The sequence below is a fragment of the Jaculus jaculus genome, chromosome 17 (assembly GCF_020740685.1).
Source record: "Jaculus jaculus isolate mJacJac1 chromosome 17, mJacJac1.mat.Y.cur, whole genome shotgun sequence".
Classification (NCBI taxonomy): Eukaryota; Metazoa; Chordata; class Mammalia; order Rodentia; family Dipodidae; genus Jaculus; species Jaculus jaculus.
Genome location: NC_059118.1, coordinates 11,353,066 through 11,376,075, shown reverse-complemented (window position 1 = coordinate 11,376,075; position 23,010 = coordinate 11,353,066). Strand labels below are relative to the sequence as shown.

At 49.0% G+C, this 23,010-nt stretch overlaps 1 protein-coding gene and 1 pseudogene across 2 annotated transcripts in view; both read right to left on the bottom strand.

Annotated features, from left to right (window-relative positions):
• Cmtm7 (CKLF like MARVEL transmembrane domain containing 7) overlaps positions 1-22,604 on the bottom strand; it is a 43,488-nt gene extending 20,884 nt beyond the window's left edge. For both annotated transcript variants that reach the window (XM_045136689.1, XM_045136691.1), the window contains exon 1: positions 22,470-22,604. In XM_045136689.1, coding sequence (XP_044992624.1) covers positions 22,470-22,604 — 135 coding nt within the window. The remainder of the gene's footprint in view (positions 1-22,469) is intronic.
• LOC105944289 lies at positions 3,187-3,580 on the bottom strand (annotated as a pseudogene).
• Positions 22,605-23,010: the final 406 nt, after the last annotated feature.

The window sequence follows — 23,010 nt, the reverse complement described above, 5'->3', positions numbered from 1 at the left end:
GGATGATTCCCCAGGACCCAGGTAAGCTAGATGCACAGGGGTGCATGCATCTGTAGTTCGTTTGCAGGGGCTAGAGGCCCTGGCGTGCCCGTTCTCTCTCGCTATATGCCTCTTTCTCTCTCTCTCAAATAAATAACACATTTAAAAAAATTTTTAGGGGGCTAGAGAAATGGCTTAGTGGTTAAGGCATTTGCCTGAGAAGCCAAGGACCCAGGCTCAATTCCCCAGGACCCATGCAAGCCAGATGCACAAGGGGCACATGCATCTGGAGTTCATTTGCAGTGGCTAGAGGCCCTGGCATGACCATTCTCTCTCTATCTATCTCTTTTCTATCTCTCTCTCTGCTTGCAAATAAATAAAAAAAATTTTTAGGGCTGGAGAGATTGCTTAGTGGTTAAGGCACTTGCCTTTGAAGCCTGAGTACCTAGGTTTGATTCCCCAGTACCCATGTAAACCAGATGCACAAGGTGGCACATGCATCTGGAGTTTGTTTACTGTGGCTAGCAGCCTTGGCACACCAATTCTATCTCTTTCTCTCATAATAAGTAAAATAATAAGTAATAATAATAAGTAAAATAGATCCAGCATGATGCTGCACACCTTTAATCCCAGCACTCGGGAGGCAGAGGTAGGAGGACTGCTGTGAGTTCAAGGCCACCCTGAGACTACAAAGTGAATCCAGGTCAGCCTGGATTACAGTGAAACCCTACCTTGAAAAACAAAACAACAAAAAAATAAAATAAGTGCTGGGATTAAAGGCGTGTGCCACCATGCCCCAGCTGCCTCAGATTTTTGACACGTTCCAACTGAGTTCAGACACTCCCACAAACCAACCATTGATAAAGTTAAGGTCACCCCCAGCGCCCCTGCTTTGGCCTCCCTGGGGGCTCCATTTCTCCTGGCAACCTCCCTCTTAGGAGTGAAGCTCTTTTGGGAGCCTCTTGTCTGCACGGGCCTTCTAAGGAACAGAGGCCTGTGGTGACCCCCTCTTTCCAGACAGGTGAGATGCAGCCTGAGGCCTGGACACTTTGATCATCCCCAGCCCCTCCTGTTGTCAGGCTCGGGTGCCACCATGTGCTCCCCCACCTCCCAGTGCCCGTAAACCTGCCTGCTCCTCACTCCCTCCATGGGGAGTCATAGGAAAATAAAAGCCTCCCTCCAGAAAGGCCTCCACTTATTAAAAATAACCTGAGAAGGCTGAACTTGGTCGCTCCTCACATGTCCCCACCCCTGGCCTGCAGAGAGGTCACTCTGAGGCCTCCTTGTTGCTGTGAAAGCTGCCCGGGAGGGGACAAAGGAACCTTTCAGTCCCCATAGGCAGCCCTGCCCTGGCCTGGAGACCGCAGGAGGAAGTGACCGGCCACAGTGAGCTTGTCAAAAGGTCTGGCCGCATCAGTGCGTGCATTCATCCACCTGTCACCTCGCTCAGGTGAATCCAACAGAAGCCAGCTGTCCTCCGGGGCCGGCAGTGGGGTTCAGAGCTCAGTGACACCAGGCAACTTGAGATCAACTTGAACCTGGATACCAGACTCAAATGTTTCTTCCTAAATCCTGCCTCAGAATGGAGTTGCATAATGTTACACTCTCCTAACATGTAGGCAGAATTGAGAAACAGATAAAGCAAAATTCCAAAAAAAAATTTTTTTTAAACTGGGTGTGGTGACACATGCCTTTAATCCCAGCACTCAGAAGGCAGAGGTACAGAGTGAATTCCAGGTCAGCCTGGACTCGAATGAGACCGCACCTTGAAAAACAAAACAAAAACAAAAAATTAGGGCTGGAGATGGCTTAGTGGTTAAGGTGCCCTCCCTACAAACCTAATGACCTGGGTTTGATTCCCCGGTGCCCACCAAAAGCTAGGTGCACAGTAGTGCAAGAGTCTGGAGTTCATTTGCAGTAGCTAGACGTCCCAGTCCGCCTAGTCTCCTTTCCCTCTCTCCCTCCCTCCCTCCCTCCCTCTCCCTCTCTCTCTCTCTCTCTCTCTCTCTCTCTCTCTCTCTCTCTCTCTCTCTTCATCTTTCTTTCTCTCTAGCTGCCTCTTTCTCTCAAATAAATAAAACATTAAAAAAACCAAAGTAGCCACATAAAGAATTGGTGAGAAATTGGGCTGGAGAGATGGCTTAGCGGTTAAGCGCTTGCCTGTGAAGCCTAAGGACCCCGGTTCAAGGCTCGGTTCCCCAGGTCCCACGTTAGCCAGATGCACAAGGGGGCGCACGTGTCTGGAGTTCGTTTGCAGGGGCTGGAAGCCCTGGCACGCCCATTCTCTCTCTCCCTCTATCTGTCTTTCTCTCTGTGTCTGTCGCTCTCAAATAAATAAATAAATAAATAATAATTAAAAAAAAAAGAATTGGTGAGAAATTGACAAGGACACACTAAGCTATTTACATGACAATGTTTGTTTCAAAAGGAAGTACTGAAAGTAGGAGGTTGTCACCAATAAGATTCTGCAGAAATACTTTCCTATCTATTAATCCTCTCAGTTTTAGGCAGGAGTGATTGCCTAGTGGTTAGGGCACTTGCCTGCAAAGCCATGATTCAGGTTGGATTCCCCAGTACCCATGTAAAGCTAGATGCACAAGGTGGTACATGCATCTGGAGTTTGTTTGCAGTGACTGGAGGTCCTGGTGTACCCATTCTCTTTTGCTACCTACCTCTCTCTATTAAATAAACTATTAAAAATAAAAAAACCCTCTTAATTTGATATTAACATATTGTTGGGTAAATGCCAGGAATGCATGGTTGGTTTAATATTTTCAAATGAGGGGCTGGATATAGTTCAGTTGGTAGAGTGTTTACCTAGAATGCACAAAGTCCTGAGTTCAATTCCCAGCACTGCATAAACTGGGAACAGCATGCACCTGTAATCTCAGTACTGGGGAGGTACAGGCAGGAGGATTAGAAGTTCAAGGTCATCCTCAGGTACATAGCAAGTGTTTTTATTGTTTTGTTTTGTTTTACTCTTTTGTTTTTAGAATATTTACACCAGTCCATGTACTGTCAAGCTACAGTCAAGGAAGGAACCACTGGACCTCAAGCCAGGTTCAACAACCCAGGATGGGCCTCATACTGTGGTGAGCCACCATCCAGGTCATGGTGTGGTCCCAAAACTGTCTTAGTTGTGTCAGAGGAAAAGCATAGCATGGAGTCCACTGTGGCATTTTATTCATGTTTGCTTTCTTTATACCCCTAGAAAAAAAGTCCCAGGATTTCCCCTCCTGTGTGTTTTCGTCTTGCTTCTTCATGGTCCATAATTCCAGCTGAGGTGGTCAGGACAATGAAACCAGACTGACGGGATGGGAGCCAATTATTCTGCCATTTTTCTAAGTCTTTGAGCTGTACATCAGATCAGGGGCTGCTCACTCCACACTCATTTAACCTGCCTGTGAGGTTCGCAACAATTTTCCCAGCTCTGTGATCATCAATAATTTCAAACTCGCCAGTGTAACCGTGCTTCATCATCACTGTTAGAAACTGGATGATGACTTTGGAGCACGGCCTAATCAGGACATGGCCTTTGCCTCTTTTTTCAGCATTGTTGATGCTCTTGAGAGCATCCGCCAGGACATTCATGCACACCATGATGGCCACACGGAAAGATGGCGGGAAGAAAACAAGTGGTTTTTTGTTTTTTGTTTTGTTTTGCTTTGGTTTTTCAAGATAGGGTATCGCTATAGCCCAGGCTAACCTAGAATTCACTATGTAGTCTCAGGGTGGCCTCCAACTCACAGAAATTCTCCCCCCTCTGCCTCCAGAGTGCTGGGATTAAAGACATATGCCACCATACCCAGCTACATAGCGAGTTTGAGGCCAGCCTAGATTATAGTGATACCCTGCCTCAAAAATATATATGTGTGTGCGTGTGTGTGTGTGTGTGTGTGTGTGTGTAGTCAAATGACTCAAATTATATACCACATAAGCAGACAAAAGAAAAAAACATATGCTTCTGTCAATTGATGCAGAAAAAGCACTTGTCAAATTTCAATATCCATTCATGATAAAAAACATTTAGCAAGGGCTAGGCGTAGTGTCACACGCCTTTAATCCCAATACTCAGAAGGTAGAGGTAGGAGGATCACTGTGAGTTCGAGGCCAGCCTGAGACTACATAGTGAATTCCAGGTCAGCCTGGGCTACAGCGAGACCCTACCCTGAAAAAACAAAAAAACAAAGGGGGAAAAAAAAACATTTAGCAATTTAGGATGAAAGAGAGCCTCCTTAATCTGATTAATGGCATCTATACAACGTCCCGTAGCCAGTAGTGCATTCGATGGTGAGAAGCTGTAGGCTCTCCCCTAAGACAGGGGAGAAATAGAGGATGGCTTTTCTCACAACTCTTACTCATCTACCAGAAGCTGTAACAAAGTAATAAAAAGAATGAGCGGCTGGAGAGATGGCTCAGCAGTTAAGACACCTGCCTGCCAAGCCTAAGGACCCATGTTTGACTCTCCAGATCCCACATAAGCCAGACACACAAAGGCGAGGCAATCACAAAGTCGCACATGCCCACTAGATGGTGCAAGCATCTGGAGTTCGATTGCAGTGGCTGAGGCCCTCTCTCTCTCTCAAAAAAATCAATAACACAAATAAAATAAGAAAAAGAAATGAGGGGCTGGAGAGATGGCTTAGTTAAGGCATTTGCCTGCAAAGCCAAAGGACCCCGGTTCGACTCTCCAGGACCCACGTAAGCCAGATGCACAAGGGGGCGCATGCATCTGGAGTTCGTTTGCAGTGGCTGGAGGCCCTGGCTCGCCCATTCTCTTTCTTTCTCTCTCTCTTTTTCAAATAAATAAATAAAATATATTTTTAAAAAAGAAAAAAAATCTTTTTATTTATTTGTAAGCAGAGGGAGGGGGAATGGTTGGGCCAGGGCCTCTTACCACTGTAAATGAACTCTAGATGCAAGTACCACTTTGTGCATCGGGCTTTATGTGGCTCCTGGGGAACTGAATCTGGGCCATCAGGCTTTGCAAGCTAGTGCCATTAGCTGCCAAGCCAAACCCCGAGCTTCTTTCTTTTTCTTGAGGGAGGCACTTTGTTAACTGAGCCATTTCTTAGCCTCCCAATGCTCTTGAGTTTCCATTTCTCCTTCTTTAGCTGAACTTTCTGGAAGAAGTGTCCTTCTTTGTGTGAATCGGAAATTTAGGGGCTGGAGAGATGGCTTAGTGGTTAAGGCATTTGCCTGCAAAGCCAAAGGATCCTGGTTCGACTCTCCAGGACTCATGTAAGCCAGATGCACAAGGGAGTACATGTGTCTGGAGTTAGTTAGCAGTGGTTGGAGGCTCTGGCATACCCATTCTCTCTGTCTCTCTCTCTCTCTCTCTCTGCCTCCTTCTCTCTCTCAAATAAATAAATAAAATATATATATTTTTTAAATTCAGAAGTCTCTCCTCTGCGGATACAGTTCTGCTCCCTCACCTTTTCTGGAGCCCCAAGGAATGCAGACTGATGTTGACAGAAGTGGACAGTTGTTCAGGGGCAGATGGTCTATGCAGTTTGACTATTTACTACCTTACTCATTTGTACTTCTCTTCCTTAAGTAATGAGGCAATAAAAGGAAGTTAATAGGAAATGTCAAAGATGAACGCAAGAGCAGAGCCTTGGATCTAACAGGAGCTATAAGTGATGCTCACGTATTACAAAGGGCATCCGAGTGTAAGCTTTCAAAGTCAAGGGAAAGTTAAGAGAACTGAATGGAGCCAAGCGTGATGGCACACTCCTGTAGTCCCGGCCCTCTCGAGACTGAGGTAGAAGGGTCACTGTGAGTTCAAGGCCAGCCTGGGGCTACAGAGTGAGTTCCAGGTCAGCCTGAACCTTGTAAGACCTGGCCTGAAAACAAAATAAGAACTTAATAAAGAAGGTTCAGGTTGATAGTGGGGCTCAGCAGTTAAAGACACTTGCTTGCAAAGCTGCCAGCCTGGGTTCAATTTCCCAGTACCCACATAAAGACAGATGCCAAAAGTGGTGCAAGCATCTGGTGCTTGTTGGCACTTGTCTGCCCCTCACCACACACACACACAGCACACGGAGACTGGTTTATACGAAGGTCCACTGGGGTGATCCCCTGGAAAGGACTGTGGGGCAGTAGGCAAGGCAGGAGGGGGATGGTGGGGAAGAGCTGAGCTCAAGTGTATTTGTGAATCTGTGGAGTGGAGGACTCGAGGGTGAACCTTGTTTAATACATTTGGGGTCTAATTCTGTATTACGTTGATCTAATCATATTTGTACAGTAACATAATCTTGTAAAACGAAATGTTAGATCCTCAAAATATCTTTCATGGATGCAGGTTGCTTAACATGCTAATCACATCCTTAATATCTCCAATAGTTTCTGTGAGATAGGAACACAGTGAAGAATTGGCATTGGGGCTAGGGCACTGCCTCAGTTGGGTAAAGTGCTTGCCTTGTAAGCAGGAGGATGTTCAATCCCCAGAACCCATGTTTTTTAATTAAAATTTTTTTAATTGAAAATTTCCATAATTATAGATAATAAATCATAAGAATTCCCCCTTTCTCCTTTGCAACTCCACTCTCCCTCCATCATATCCCCTCTCCATCTCAATTACTCTCTTATTTATTTATTTATTTGAGAGAGAGGGAGAGAAGGAGGAAGGGAGAGAATGGGCATGTCAGGGCCTCCAGCCACTGCCAACAAATTCCAGACTCATGGTGCCCCCTTGTGCATCTGGCTTACATAGGTCCTGGGGAATCAAACCAGGGTCCTCAGGCTTTGCAGGCAAACCCCTTAACCTCTAAGCCATCTCTCCAGCCCTGTCTTTCTTTTATTTTGATGTCATGATCTTTTCCTCCTCTTATGATGGTCTTGTGTAGGTAGTGTCAGGCACTGTGAGGTCATGGATATCCAGGCCATTTTGTGTCTGGAGGAGCACGTTGTGAGGAGTCCTACCCTTCCTTGGGCTTTTACATTCTTTCTGCCACCTCTTCCGCAATGGACCCTGAGCCTTGAAAGGTGTGATAGAGATGTTTCAGTGTTGAGCACATCTCTATCACTTCCTCTCAGCACCATGGTGCCTTTTGAGTCATCCCAAGGTCACTGCCATCTGAAAAGAGAAGCTTCTCTAACCAAAAATGAGAATAGCATTAATATATGGGTATGAACATTAAGAGAAGTGCTTACTGGGCAGTTTGGTGAGCATGGTATATACATTTAGCCAGACACCAGCAGGCACAACACCCCTAGGGCTCATGACCTTCCTGCTGTAGGTTTTCAGTATCAGGCATGTATTCCCTCCCATGGAGCAGGCCTCCAGTCCAATTAGAGAGCAGTTGGTTCCCCCATAACAGACGTGCCACTATTTCACCCATTGGCTCATTTGGCCTGGGTGGCCAAACTTAAGGCTTGCAGTGTCCACTATTGAGTATCTTCCCTGGTGATTTCTTTCTGTTCCATTGAACTGCATACAGCATAGCTTTTTCAGCGTTCTATCAGCTGGTCTACATGGAGGAGATTTTCAGCTCAGCTCCAGCAAGATTTCTCAGTGACCTTGCAGCTCAACCATATTGAGTCTTTAGCAATAAAGAACCCATGCTTTTAAAATCCAGATGTGGGATTGCAGAGGTGGCTTAACGGTTAAGGCACTTGCTTCATAGGCAAGCGAAGGACCCAGGTTCAATTCTCCAGAACGCACATAAGCAAGATGCACAAGGCGGCGCATGCATCTGGAGTTTGTTTGAAGTGGCTGGAAGCCCTGGCACACCCACTCTCTCCCCAGCCCCCTCGCAAATAAATATTTAAATATATATATATTTTCATTTGTTTAAAAGATTTTATTTTCATTTATTTATTTGAGACAGAGAGAGGGAGAGGGATAGATAGAATGGGCATACCAGGGCCTCTAGCCACTGCAAATGAACTCCAGATGCATGTGCCAGCATGTGCATCTGGCTTACATGGGACCTGGAGAATAGACCCTGGATCCTTAGGCTTCTCAGGCAAGCGCCTTAACGACTAAGCCATCTCTCCAGCCCTAAATAAAATATCTGAAACAACGTTTTTGAGCTGGGCATGGTGGTGTATGCCTTTAATCCCAGCATTCGAGAGGCAAGGGGTACGAGGATCACTGTGAGATCCCACTCTTGGCGCCGGAGTTGGCCCTCCCTTCTCGTGAGGTCATGGTATGCCTCATCTTCGCCCAGAGGAAATGGGACTTGGGCGCCTTCCCCCATCCCAAAGCACCTGAGCATTCCATAGTCTAAGGTCTCACAACTTCTGCCTTCCAACACCAGCCAATTAGATAGCATAAACCTAGGTATCCAATCACCTTATAGTCTGTATGTGCCCTCTCAACCTTTCCCAAGTGTTTATAAACCCACTCCCCTGTTGAATTAATAAGACAAAGACCCATCAGGCTGTCTCCACGGTGGTTCATTGCCTTCACCCTGCTCCCTCCGACTCCTTCTGCGCCCAGGACCTTGGTGGCCAGCGACCCCTGGAGATAGAGAGGACCCTCAGCCCCTCAGAAACTACACAGTGCATTCCAGGTCACTCTGGAATAGAGTAAGACCCTACTTCAAAAAAAAAAAAAAAAAAAAAAAAAGCTTTGGGGTTGGAGAGATGGTTCAGCAGTTAAAGCACTTGCCTTCAAAGCTTAATGACCCAGGTTTGAGTCCCCAGTACCTAGGTAAAGCCAGATGCACAGTGATGCATGTATCTGGAGTTCATTTTCAGTGCCTGGAGATCCTTATGTACCCATTCTTTCTCTTACCCTCCCCCCTCTCTCTCTCCACCCTCTTCTCTCTGTGTGCAAGTAAATAAATAAAAAAATATATTTTAAAAATGTTTTTATTGCCAAGCGTGGTGGTGCATGCCTTTAATTCCAGCACTTGGGAGGCAGAGATAGGAGGATTCAAGGCCAGCCTGGGACTCCAGAGTTTGTTCCAGGTCAGTCTAGGCTAGAGTGAGACCCTGCCTTGAAGAAGAAAAACAGCGTCAATAGCAAAGCAGGAGGGCTAGCCGGCGGCGTAGAACAGTCCCCAAGTGGTGATTTCTCCCAAGGGATGCTGGGCTGGGAGGGACAGGGGGTCAGGCACAATCCTGATTCAGGAGGTGAAAGGTTGCTCAGGAGCCCAAAGGCAATTGCTTTTATTTTATTTTTTGAGCTAGGGTCTCACTCTAGCCCAGGCTGACCTGGAATCCACTCTGTAGTCTCAGGGTGGCCTTGAACTCATGGCGATCCTTCTACCTCTGCCTCCCAAGTGCTGGGACTAAAGGCATGCGCCACCACGCCTGATGGCAGTTGATTGTGGCTCCTCCATAAATTCTTCTAGGAAATGCATATGGATCACTTCTTTTTATTGTATATAATTTTATTTATTTGCACAGGTGTGTGTATGTGTGTGCCAGGGTCCCTTGCTGCTGCACACAAACTCGTGCCACTTTACACCTGGCTTGGTGTGGTAGCTGGGGAGTTGAGCCAAGGCTAGCAGGCTTTGCAAGCAAGCGCCTACAACTGCCAAGCCATCTCCCCAGCCCTTATGGTTCACCCCTTGATGGCACAGAGGACCACAGTGTGCATAAAAATACAGTTAAGATGGGGAAGGTAGAGCACGCCTATAACCCCAGCACTTGGGAGGCAGAGGTAGGAGGAACGCTGTGAGTTCAAGGCCAAGTCACAGGACAGGGGCTGGAGAGATGGTTAGCGGTTAAGGCACTTGCCGATGAAGCCTAAGGACCCATGTTTGAGTCTCTAATACCCATGTAAGCCAGATGCACATGCGTCTGGAATTGGTTTGCAGTAGCTAGGGGCCCTAGCGTGCCCTTTCACTCTTAAAAAAAAAAAGTCACGGGGGGCTGGAGAGATGGCTTATTCCTGGAAAATGTTCAAAGTCCATCTAGAGGTAGAAAATATCAGATGCCTACAGTGTTGAAGATATCTCTAATCTGACCACACTGGAAAGTCTTTCATTGCCTTGTGGCCCTGCAGCTGCTATAACAAGTTAGTGTGTATTTGGTGGCTGAAAACAACAGATATTTATTCCTCCTCAGTTCTCTCTCTCTTTTTATTTTTATTTTTTTTAGAGAGAGTCAAAGAGAGAGAACTGGCGTGCCAGGGTCTCAGCCACTGCAATCAAATGTCAGATGCTTACACCACCCAGTGGGCATGCGCGACCTTGTGCTTGCCTCGCCTTTGTGTGTCACGTGGGATCTGGAGAGTCGAACATGGGTCTTTGGGCTTCACAGAAAAGCACCCTAACTGCTAAGCCAGCTCTCCAGCCCCTCTCTCTTTTTCATCTGCACGTGTATGTATGTGTGGTGTGTGTATGCATATGGAGTCTTGATACTTTGTGCCTCTCTTAATCACTTGCCTCCTTATTTTCCTGAGGCAAGGTCTCTCATCTGGACATACAGCTCGCTGATTCGGCTGGTCTGGCTAGCCAGGTAGCTGCCTCTCCAGCCCTGGGATTACAGGCCCAGCATTTACATGGGTACTGGGGACTGAACCCAGGCAAGCACTTTATACTGACAGCCGTCTCCCCAGCCCTCCGGGAGAACTTTCTATATCATATGGTCTTAGGATCTTCCAAGGAATTAAAATGACACACCTAAGTTATTTCCATTACCATGACATTGCTGGTAACTGTAAAAAGCTGTTGAAATAATTTTGTCCTCTATTGATTTGATTTTTCACTCAGTAAACATTGATTTGTTTTTCCCTCTCCTGCTCTTGTCTCAAATTGGGTTGAAAAATAAAAAATCAAAATACAGCTCTTTTCATGCACAGCAAAAGGTAACCTCTAAAATCCCGTGGGGTCCCTCATGTAGCTGTCTGGGGGCTGCGGGCCTAGAGGGGCAAGTCAGAAGAGAAGAGACAAGCCCGGGTGGCAGGTCGAAGGTGTTCAGGTGGGTCTGTCCTCAAAGAGCATCACTGACAGCTTCAGACAGACGGGAGCAGATCTGCACAGTCTCCTGCTCAAATGCCCGGCAGAATCCCATGCAGCCCAGGCTGGCCTTGAACTTCTGAGCCTCCTGCCTCTACCTCCCAAATACTGGAGTTAGGTGTATACTGCCATGCCTGACTTACACAGTACTAAAGACTGAACCCAGACCTTGTACATGCTAGGCAAACACTCTACCAACTAAGCTACATTGCTAGTCCCTATTTGTAAAAATATTTTTTTTTCTCTATTTATCCAAGCGAGAGAGAGAGAGAATTGGTGTGCCAGGGCTTCCAGACTCATGCGCCACCTTGTGCATCTGGTTTACGTGGGCCCTGGGGAATCGAACCTGGGTCCTTTGGCTTTGCAGGCAAGTTACTTAACTGTTAAGACATCTGTTCGGGCTGGAGAGATGGCTTAGCGGTTAAGCGCTTGCCTGTGAAGCCTAAGGACCCTGGTCTGAGGCTCAATTTCCCAGGAACCACATTAGCCAGATGCACAAGGGGGCGCACATGTCTAGAGTTTGTTTGCAGTGGCTGGAAGCCCTGGCGTGCCCATTCTCTCTCTCTGCCTCCTTTTCTCTGTCGCTCTCAAATAAATAAATAAAATGAAATAAAATTCAAAAATAAAAAATGTAAAAAAGACATATATAAAGCCTATTTATTTATTTTTGAGACAAGGTCTCATGGAGCTCAGGGTGGTCTTAAACTCACTGTGTAATGAAGGGTGATTTTGAACCCCTGAGCCTCCAGTCTCATTCTCCTGTGTGTTGGGCTTACAGGTGTGCTCCTCTACACCCAGTGAAAATGCTTTCTAAAAGATAAGGCAGTGTGTTCAATACCCCAGTGAGGGGTCTTCTTCCCCACCTCTCCTAGATCCACCCCAGCCTGCCCATCACTGAGGGGCCAAATAGGTCAGTTAAGGTACAACCAAACAGTAGGCTTGTAAGCAGTTAGTACACCATTATTTAAGAGTTTAAGAGCTTAAGAGCTGGGCGTGGTGGCGCATGCCTTTAATCCCAGCATTTGGGAGGCAGAGGTAGGAGGATCACCGTGAGTTCAAGGCCACCCTGAGATTACATAGTGAATTCCAGATCGGCCTGAGCTAGTGAAACCCTGCCTCGAAAACCCCCCAAAACTAATAAAAATAAAGAGTTCAAGGACTGGAGAGATGGGTTAGCAGTTAAGGTACTTGCCTGTGAAGCCTAAGGAACCAGGTTCGATTCCCCAGGTCCCATGTAAGCCAGATGCACAAGGGGGCGCATGCGTCTGGAGTTTGTTTGCAGTGGCTGGAGGCCCTGGCGTGCCCATTCTCTCTCTCCTCCTCCTCCTCTTTTCCTCCTACCACTTGACCATGCTCAGACTAGGTCTTGGACTTTTTAAAAAATTTATTTACTTACTTATGTGAGAGAGAAAGGTAGGGGCACATTGAGAGGGAGAATGGTGCCGGGCGTGGTGGAGCACACCTTTACTCCCAGCACTCAGGAGGCAGAGGTAGGAGGATGGCTGTGAGTTCAAGGCCAGCCTGGGAGAGAAAGAACGGGCACACCAGGGCCCCTAGCCACCGCAAACAATCTCCAGATGCATGTACCACCTTGTGCATCTAGCTTTACATGGGCACTGGGGACCTGAACCCGGGTCCTTTGGCATTGCTGGCAAGCACCTTCACAGCTGAGCCATTTCTGCAGCCTTAGGTGTTGGATTTTTGTTTGTTTGTTTGTTTGTTTTTGTTTTCAAGGCAGGGTCTCACTCTAGCCCAGGTTGACTTGGGATTCAGTATGGAGTCTCAGGGTGGCCTCGAACTCATGGCGATTCTCCCACCTCTCCCTCCCGAGTGCTGGGATTAAAGGCGTGCGCCACCACGCCCGGCTTAGGTCTTGGATTTTGAAACTACCTCCTGTTACGGGAATTAAGTACACTGAGGAAATGCCACCCCCTTCAGTCCCCATCTCATCACGTTGTGCAAACCCCCTCCCTCACTGTCCAGGTCCCTATCGCCTCTACCCAGTAACCCTTAAGAAGCCATTCCTGGGCAAGAGAGATGGCTTAGCGGTTAAGCGCTTGCCTATGAAGCCTGAGGATGCCGGTTCGAGGCTCAATTCCCCAGGACCCACTTTAGCCAGATGCACGAGGGGACGCATGTGTCTGGAGTTTGGTTACAGCAGCTGGAGGTCCTGGAGTGCCTGTTCTCTCTTTCTCTCTCTCTGCCTATCTATCTCTCTCTATTTTGTTTATAAAAATAAATTTAAAAAATGAAAAAGAAATATATAAATTAAAAAAAAAAATCTAGCCGGGCTTGGTGGTGCATGCCTTTAATCTCAACACTCCGGAGGCAGAGGTAGGAAGATCGCTGAGTTTGGGGCCACCCTAAGACTATATGGTGAATTCCAGGTCAGCCTGAGTTAGAGTGAGACCCTACCTCGAAAAAAAAAAGACAAAAAAAACCCTCACACCAGCTTCCGTGTGGCTTTGAGTCCTGTCACTTTCCCTTGGTGTTAAATAAAATTGTTAGATCCTGGGGCTGGAAAAAGTGGCACATGTGTCTGGAGTTCGTTTGCAGTGGCTACAGGCTCTGGAGTGCCCATTCTCTCTCTCTCTCTCTCTCTCTCTCCCCCCCCTCTTCCTCCCTCCCTCTCTCTCTCTCCTTGCAAATAAATAAATAAATAAGTCTTAAACAACAACAAAAAGGTCTTAAACCAGTGCTGGAGAGATGGCTTAGCGGTTAAGGCATTTGCCTGCAAAGCCAAAGGATCCCGGTTCATTTTTCCAGAACCTACGTTAGCCAGATGCACAAGAGGGCACACACATCTGGAGTTCACTTGCAATGGCTGGAGGCCCTGGTGCGCCCATTCTCTCCCTCTCCCTCTCTCTCAAATAAATAATTTTTTTTTAAAAGTCTTAAACCAGGTATGGTGGCGCATGCCTTTAAAAAAGTCTTAGGTCCAAGAAACAGTTTGTCTCTGGTCGATCTTGAACCCAGGACCTAAGACGCAGATAACTGACACATCCCTGTCAACCAAAGTTCAATAATCTGATAAAATACATATTGTTATGCCAGGCATGGTGGCACACACCTTTGATCCCAGGATTTGGGAGGCAGAGATAGGAGGATCGCTGTGAGTTCAAGGCCATTCTGAGACTACATAGTGAATTCCAGGTCAGCCTGTGCTAGAGTGAGACCCTACCTCAAAAAACCAAAAGAACAAAAGATAATTGTCAAGTTCTCTGACTACTTGATCCCAACCCAAGCTTTCTTCTTTCTCAAATTTCACTCTTTTGGTGTTAGAGCCTTGGGTAAATTACCTAATCTCTCGGTGCTTCAATCCTCGTTTAAACTGGGGCATTGAACCCAACTCCTAAGAGAATGAGAATTCAAAGGGCCGGGGGTAGAGCTCAGTTGTAGAGCACTTGTCTTGCATGGACAAGGGCCCCGGGTTCAATCCCCAGCACTGTAGGAGAAAAAAAAGAGAGCGAGAGAATTCAGCAGAGAGACATGTAAACACAGTTAGCTAGCTCTTCCCTGCTGGGAGCTCAATATGTCATTATTTAGTTAAGTACCACTTTCCTAAAGTGAAATGGAAAGTTGGTTTTTTGTTTTTTTTTTTTCAGTGCTTCTTCATGGGTAATATTTAGAGTTGCAGCTGCCTTTTTGCAAGGAGTGAAGAAAAGCAGAGAGGAAGGGAGTAACACACGAGGTGCTTGGGCTGAGGACGTGGCTCGGTTGCCAGAGCCCCTGACTAGCGTGAAGGAGGCTGAGCTGCATCCCAGCATCACCTAAGTCCGCGACGCTGGTGCACGCCTCTAGTCCCAGCACTGGGGAAGTGCTGCTCAGGTTCACGTTGCTGGTAGAAATCACTCAACCAAGAGCAGCTTGTGGGGGGAAAAGAGGTTTATTTTGGCTTACAGGCTCAAGGGGAAGCTCCACGATGGCAGGGGAAAATGATGGCATGTCAGAGAGTGGACATCACTTCCTGGCCATCATCAGGTGGACAATAGCAACAGGAGAGTGTGCCGAACACTGGCAAGGGGACACTGGCTATAAGCCCGCCCCCAACAATACACCGCCTCCAGGAGGCGTTAATTCCCAAATCTCCATCAGCCGGGAACCCAGCATTCAGAACACCTAAGTTTGTGGGGGACACCCGAATCCAACCACCACAAGAAGCAAAGACAGGCAAATCTCTGGGGCTTGCTAACAGCCATAGTGAGCTCCAGGACAATGAGAGACCCAGACTGAACACAAGATGCTGGGCGCGGTGGCGCACGCCTGTAATCCCGGCACTCAGGAGGCAGAGGGATAGGGAGGGTCGCCGTGAGTTCGAGGCCACCCTGAGACTACATAGTGAATTCCAGGTCAGCCTGAGCTAGAGTGAAACCCTATCTTGAACACCCCACAACAAAAAAAATGTAAAAACTTAAGAATATTACAAAAGGTGGATAGGATTCCCAAGGATGACACAAAGGACTTCACACACACACACACACACACACACACACACACACACACACACGGGCACTACTTGCTCTATTTGTCCATCTATCTTAGCTGGTGGAGTAGGAGAGGACTGACTGCCTTGCAGGTTTCAGTGTTCACACAAGCCAGGGTCCCTGGTTTCTGCAGGAGGCTGGGCCACCCACATACAACAGGGAAGAAGCCAGGGGTGTCGGGAGCGGTTTGTCACTTCCTTTCTCTTTGGGAGCCTCCCCCACCCCCACCCAGGCTGCTCTGGAAGTCCAGGCCCAGAACTGCATAGGCTGGGAGGAATGCAGCCAGGGAGGGAGGGAAGGAGGGAGGGAGGGAGGCACCTCCTCTAACCTGGTGAGGCTGGATGGAAGCGGTGAGGGGCAGGTCACAGGGGTCTTCCAGGGCCACAGCTGGGCCAGCAGCAGAGCATGGCTGACAGATGGCAAAGGAGGAAACAGATGGACACCCAGGGGGGCTGAGCAGGAAGCCAAGGCGGGGAGAGGGCAGGGGAGAAGAGAGGCCTTCTCTGCAAACAGAATTTATTTTTTTAATATATTTTATTTATTTATTTATGAGGGAGAGAGAGAGAGAATGGGTGCACCAGGACCTCCAGCCACTGCAAACGAACTCCAGACGCATGCACCCCCGCCCCTGTGCATCTGGTTTACATGGGTCCTGGAGAATTGAACCGGGATCCTTTGGCTTTGCAGACAGATGTCTTAATGGCTAAGCCATCTCTCCAGCCCCAGAATTTATTTATTTGTTTGTTTGTTTGTTTTCTTCCCAGGTCGTGTCTCACTCTAGCCCAGGCTGACCTGGAGTTCACTATGTAGTGTCAAGGTGGCCTTGAACTCATAGTGATTCTCTTACCTCTGCCCCCCCAGTGCTGGGATTAAAGGCGTGCGCCACCATGCCTGGCTGCAAACAGAATTTAAACAAATACACTGTCCCCCTCAGTCCTCCTCCTCCCGGAAGATCTAGGAGTGTCTCAGAGGGTCTTTACGACACATTAAGTAGCCACAAAACCCACAGGAGCAATGGGAGCCCAGGGTCTCTCCCCCCCCCCCCCCGCCCCCCGCACTTGGCCCTGCAGCCTGGCGCACCCTCCCGGTGGCTGGTGACTATGTCACCTCACCGCTGGCCAGTGGTTCCCAGTCTGGCAGCAGGTGGTTATTTGGGCTGTCCTGGGAAGAATTCTTGCCAAATAAATACAAAATTCTTTGGCTCTTCAGCTTGAATACATAAAGTCTCCCACTCGGGAGGCTGCACGTCTTTAAATGTCTGCTCACGCTGTTGCCATTAGTTAAAAATAGGAGCAGTGGGAAGGACGACTGACTTGTCTGTCCTTCCTCCTCCTGCAAACCATAGACACCAAAACACTATCGTGACTTAAAATCTTTCCCACTGGGTGTCTCGAAATTCCTGCATGGAAAAGGGAGAGTCATTATTTATTTTTTTTAATTTTTTTTTGTTCATTTTTTATTTATTTATTTGAGAGCAACAGACACAGAGAGAAAGACAGATAGAGTGAGATAGAGAGAATGGGCGTGCCAGGGCTTCCAGCCTCTGCAAACGAACTCCAGACGCGTGCGCCCCCTTGTGCATCTGGCTAACGTGGGATCTGGGGAACCGAGCCTCGAACCAGGGTCCATAGGCTTCATAGGCGAGCGCTTAACCGCTAAGCCATCTCTCCAGCCCGGAGAGTCATTATTTTTGAGACATTAAAAAATCTACAAAATTAAGGCCGGGAGTGGTGATGCACGCCTTTAATAGATAGGGGGATCACTATGAGTTCAAGGCCACCCTGAGACTGCATAGTGAATTCCAGGTCAGCCTAGAGTGAAACCCTGCCTCCAAAAAAATTTAAAAAATCTACAAAATTGTGCTGGGGAGATGGCTCAGAGGTTAAGGCACTTGCCTGCAAAGCCTAAGGACCTGGGTTCAATTCCCTAGTACCCCTGTAAGCCAGATGCACAAGGTGACGCATGCATCTGGAGTTCATTTGCACCCTGGCTCTCTCTCTCTCTCTCTAATAAATAATTAAGATGTTTAAAAAAATCTACAAAATTAGGCCAGGTGTGGTGATGCATGCCTTCAATCCCAGCACTTGGGGACAGAGGTAGGAGGATCACCATGAGTTCAAGGCCACCCTGAGACTACATAGTGATTTCTAGGTCAGCCTGGGATGGTATGAGACCCTACCTTGAAAAACCAAAAACCAAACCAAACAAAACAAAAGAAAAAAAAAAAAGAAAGAAAATCTACATATTGTCTTAACACCAGCCATCTCAGCAGGGCATGGAATTCTTCATTTCTCACTCTGCACAAGTCTGTGTGGCTCATTCTGAGAAAATATTTGCCTGTGTGTAGACCCTGACTGTTCTACAAGGAAACACACCACGGACATGTGTTCTGTGTGGAACAGTTGGAAGCTCTTGGGCCAAAAAGGCAGATGGCGGGGAGAGAAGTGGCCATGTAAATTGTAGGTTTTTTTCAAGGTAGTATCTCACTCTAGCTCAGACTGACCTGTAATTCACTATGTAGTCTCAGGGTGGCCTCGAACTCATGATGATCCTCCTACCTCTGCCTCCCAAGTGCTGGGATCAAAGGCATGCACCACCATATCCGGCTATTTTTTAAAATATGTATCTATTTATTTATTTGCAAACAGAGAGAGAGAGTGCTCCAGGGCCACTGGCCAATGCAAATGAACTCTAGACACATGCGCCACTTTGTGCATGTGGGTGAGAATGTTTGCTCTGCAAGCCCAAGGGCCTGAGTTTGATTCCCAGCATCCAAGTAAAAGGCCAGGCCTGATCATGTGTGCATCTAACTCCAGTGCTGGCAGGGTTTGAGGAGAGACAGGAGGCTCACTGGGGCTCCCTGGTTAGCCAGTCTAACTGCAAAACAGGGGGCTCCTAGTTCAGGGAGAGTCTGTCTTAGAGAAATAAGGTGATAGAGGAGGGCGGATGATGTGTGTTCTCAGCACGGGTACACCATACGTGCACATACCACCCAACTACCCTCACACATACACACATGCACACAATGCTCGCTGAGAGAACAAATGGACAAGAAACACTGGAAAGGCCCTAATCCCTCCCTCTGTCTCCCTGCGGTCCCAGCAAAGTAGTCTGTGCCCTTCAGCCCCCGGGTAACCCTTCCAGCTCTGGCTTTTTGCATACCCACTTGATGCCACGTGGCCCAGTACAAGGCCAGACAGGCAGCAAGCCATGCTGGGGATATCGAAGCAGCTTCCTGACATACAGCCACGTTCCCCACAACCCAAAGCAGCGGGCGCGGTGCGGGTGCCTTGCACCAACAACTGTGTCGTGGGGATGGGCAGGAGGCCATCAGACCTAGGCAAGCCCCACTTGCTGCTACTGGTGGCTGCATGGGTGGCTTTAGGAACGCCTACAACACCCCTCCAGCCCATTTCCTCACTTGCCAAAGGTGTGACTTACCACATCCTTGAAAACATCTCATGAGAGCCTGGCGCGGTGGCGCACACCTATAAGCCCGGCACTCAGGAGGCAGAGGTAGGAGGATATCAGAGAGTTCGAGGCCACCCTGAGACTGCATAGTGACTTCCAGGTTACGCTGGGCTAGAGTGAGACTACCTCAAAAAAAAAAAAAAAAATCAAGTCTTAGCTCTTATTTGGAACAGACCCCATCACGGTCACCTGCAACCACAAGGACCCCAGGTAAGGCCCTTAAGGAGTTTCCAGTGAGAGATGGCGTTTTCTCAACCCTCGGTATTTTATTCTTCAAACCCATGAAAGCTTCTCACCACCTTTAATCCTTTAATGTATTAATTTTAATTTTTTTTTTTTTTTGAGTTAGGGTCTCACTCTAGCTCAGGCTGACCTGGAATTCACTATGCTGTCTCAGGGTGGCCTAGAACTCATGGCGATCCTCCTACATCTACCTCCTGAGTGCTGGGATCAAAGGCATGTGCCACCACACCTGACCCACCTTTAATTTTGTGCATCAAACTACAAACCAGGGGCTGGGAAGATAGCCCAGTGGTTAAGAGCACTTGCTTATAAAGCATGTGGACCTGGGTTCAATTCCCTAGCATCCATATGGAGCCAGTCACAAGCCAGGCTCATTTGCAGCTACTGGAGACCTTGTCTTAAAGAATATGGAGGACAGTTAACTCCTCTGGCCTCTGTATGCACTGTGGCATGTGCACGTTCATACACATGCATGCATACATGCTCATATGCACAGCACTAAATAAAATTTAAAACAAACAAAATGCTCACCCGGTATCTTTGTCCCTTAAACTTGAGGACCCAGAGGGAAACCTCTGGCCCCAATCTCTGCCCACCCACCTCGCCACTTCCAGAGCTCAGCCCATCTCTTGTATGTGTCGCTGTGGGCAGTGTACACGCAGGTGTGTGCGCAGTCCTGTGTGGGTGGGTGGGTGAGCGTGTGTGGAAACCAGTGGTTGACATGGGGTGTCTCCCTCAATTGCTCACTTCTACCTTATTTATTTATTGTTTTTTTTTTTTGAGGGAGGGTCTCACACTGGCCCAGGCTGGCCTGGAATTCACTATGTAGTCTCAGGGTGGCCTCGAACTCATGGCGATCCTCCTATCTCTGCCTCCTGAGCGCTGGGATTAAAAGCATGCACCACCTTATTTATTTATTTATTTACTTTTTTTTTTTTTTTTTTTTTTTTTGAGAGTGATTTGGCTGGATGAGGTAGCCAGTAAACTCCAGGGATTCCCCCATCTCCAGCTCTCCAGAGCTGAGATTACAGAAGCGTACCACCGTGGGTGCTGGGGATCCGAACTTGGGCTTTCATCATTGCACTTTTTATCTACAAACCATCTCCCCAGCTCCTCGCTTCCATTTTTAAGAATGAGGACTCAGCCGGGCATGGTGGCGCACGCCTTTGATCCCAGCACTTGGGCAGAGGTAGGAGGATCGCCGTGAGTTCAAGGCCACCCTGAGATGACAGAGTTAATTCCAGGTCAGCCTGGACCAGAGTGAGACCCTACCTCGAAAACCCAAAAAAGAAAAAGAAAAAGAAAAAGAATGAAGACTCACAGTGCCTGACACTACCTACACAAGACCATCATAAGAGGAGGAAAAGACCATGACATCAAAATAAAAGAGAGACTGATTGAGGGGGGGAGAGGATAAGATGGAGAGTGGAGTTTCAAAGGGGAAAGTGGGGGGAGGAAGAGAATTACCATGGGATATTGTTTACAATCATGGAAGCTGTTAATAAAAAATTAAATAAATAAAAAGAATGAGGGAGATATGTTGTCTGCTCTATTTAGCTGTTCAAATCTCTTAGGACCCAAAACATACCCTGCTCAAACCCAACACTGCTCAATGCCAGACTTTTTTTTTTTTTTTTTTTCCTGCTTTTTCCAGGTAGGGTCTCCCTCTAGCCTAGGCTGACTTGGAACTCACTCTGTACTTCTAGGCTGGCCTCAAACTCACAGTGATTCTCTTACTTCCGCCTTTTGAGTGCTGGGATTACAGACATGAGCCACCAGCCTGGTCTGGAGAGATGCCCAGTGGTTAAGGCACCTGCCTGCAAAGCCTAACAACCAGAGTTCGATTCCCCAGTACCTGCGTAAGGCCAGATGCACAAAGTGGCACATGCATCTGGAGTTCATTCTCAGTGGCTGAAGGCCTGGTGCACCCATTCTGTCTCCTATTTTTTTCTGCTTGGAAATAAATAAATAACTAGAATTTTAAAGTGCTGCTATTTTTAAATTTTTGGTCCATGTAGGCACCCTTCTTCTCAGAGAGGAGGGAACAGGGGCTGGAGAGGTGGCTTAGCAGTTAAGTGCTGGCCTGTGAAGCCTAAGGACCCAGGTTCGATCCACATAAACCAGGTGCACAAGGTGGCCCATGTATCTGGAGTTCATGTGCAGTGGCTGGAGGCCCTGGTGCACCCATTCTCTCCCTCTCTCAAAAAAAAAAAAAAAAAAAGAAAAGAAAAGAAAAGAAAGAGAAGAAAGAAAAACAGAGGAGGGAACTGGGTCCTCCCTTTCTTTAGGCTTGGTCCAAGCTGGGCACCTGGGCATCTGGAATGAAGATTATGATGGTGGAAGGTTCTGGTCCTGTCACTCAGTCCCCAGGATAGGGCTAGCTTAGCAAGCAGGTCCTAGCTTCCTGTTTTACTATCCTGCGCCCCAATCCCTACACTTGGGTCCCCATATTACTTTACAAATCTACCACTCCCCTCTGCACCCCTGATGAGCTAGAGTTGCAAACAGCCCAGCCCAGTTTCAAAACAGACCGCATGAACGGAAAAGGTGTTGCAGAGTAACATTTTAAAAGAATTAAAAAAAAAAAAAAACTGAAGAAAGAAAGAAAAAAGGAAAACCACAGGAGAAGACAGCGTAGGAAAAGAGCAAACAGGCCGGGCAACTTCTGGCCGTGTAAGAGTCACTCACATCCTCAGTCTCTGCCCAGCTCCAGGTGACCATCGCTCAGGACCCTGGCTCCCCCACCCCGTCACCCCACCAAGCAGGACAAGCCCCTCGGCACAGGCGCTCCCAGCTGCCTTCCTCGACCTCCCAGATTTCGGGGTGTGTGTGGGGGGCACCGCCCCAGGGGTCACGACCCACCCCGCCTCCCCCACCGGCGATCGGAACGCAACCCCGAGTTCTGTTCGCTCCGGCGACCACGCACGGCCCAGAGGGCCAGGCCAGGGGACAGCAGGAGGACAGCCGGGGTTCGCTTGGGCGCCGCAGGCAGGCCGGGCGGCCCTTCTCCCCCGGGCTCGACGAAGAGGAAGGAAGACGAAAAGGAACTGGCTCCCCAGCCTGGGAGGCGAGCCCGGGCCCACTCGGGGGCGGCGGCTGGAGAAGCGTGGACGGGACCCGGGACACCCGGCGTGGACAGGCCCGGGGGCTGAGCCGGCCACTTCCCAAGAGGGACACACTGGCTGGAGAGTCCCGGGGCTGCGCGCGCGCAAGCGATGCTCGGGGGACTCCCCCACAGTGGAGGTCCAGCTCCGCGCGCCTCGGTCCCCCAGATGTCCACCTCGGTTCCCCCCACCACCACCCCAGATCCCCTTCCCGGCCACCCTGCGCGTCCCTCCACCCCCTGCAGCGTGGTGTGTCCCCCCCACACACTTACCATCTGCGCCACTTTCATCAGGGCCCCCAGGGTGCGCGGAAAGGCGAGGTCCAGCATCCCCTCCGAGGGCTGCCCGGGTCCCGGGGCGCCAGCGCTGCTGCACGTGGTGCGGACGAGCCCCGGACCGTGCGACATCGCGCGGCCCAGCCCGCCCGGCCGCCTGCCCGGGCCCCGGGGACTTAGCTCGGGCCAAATAAGCCGGGATGGGGCGGGAGCCCGCGGGGCGGGGCGGGGCGCGCAGGTCCCCCTCCCCCGGCCTGGAGCTGGGACTCAGCGGCGAGCGGCCAGCTGACCGCGTCGTCCCGGGGAGCCGCCGCCGCCGCCGCCCGGGGCCCTGCAGACACGCGGAAGTTGGGACTGGCGCGAGCAGGAAACCGGGACGCCTCGGGGCTCGCCGCCTCTCTCAAGGGCGCGACACCCCGGCCACAGCTGGGGCCCAGCCTCCTTCCTGCAGGATGCTCGGGGGGTGCAGGGTGGAGGGGAGCCCGAGTGTAACGGGTTGAACGCCCAAGAGCGTACGGTGCACTTTCGTGTGTGTGTG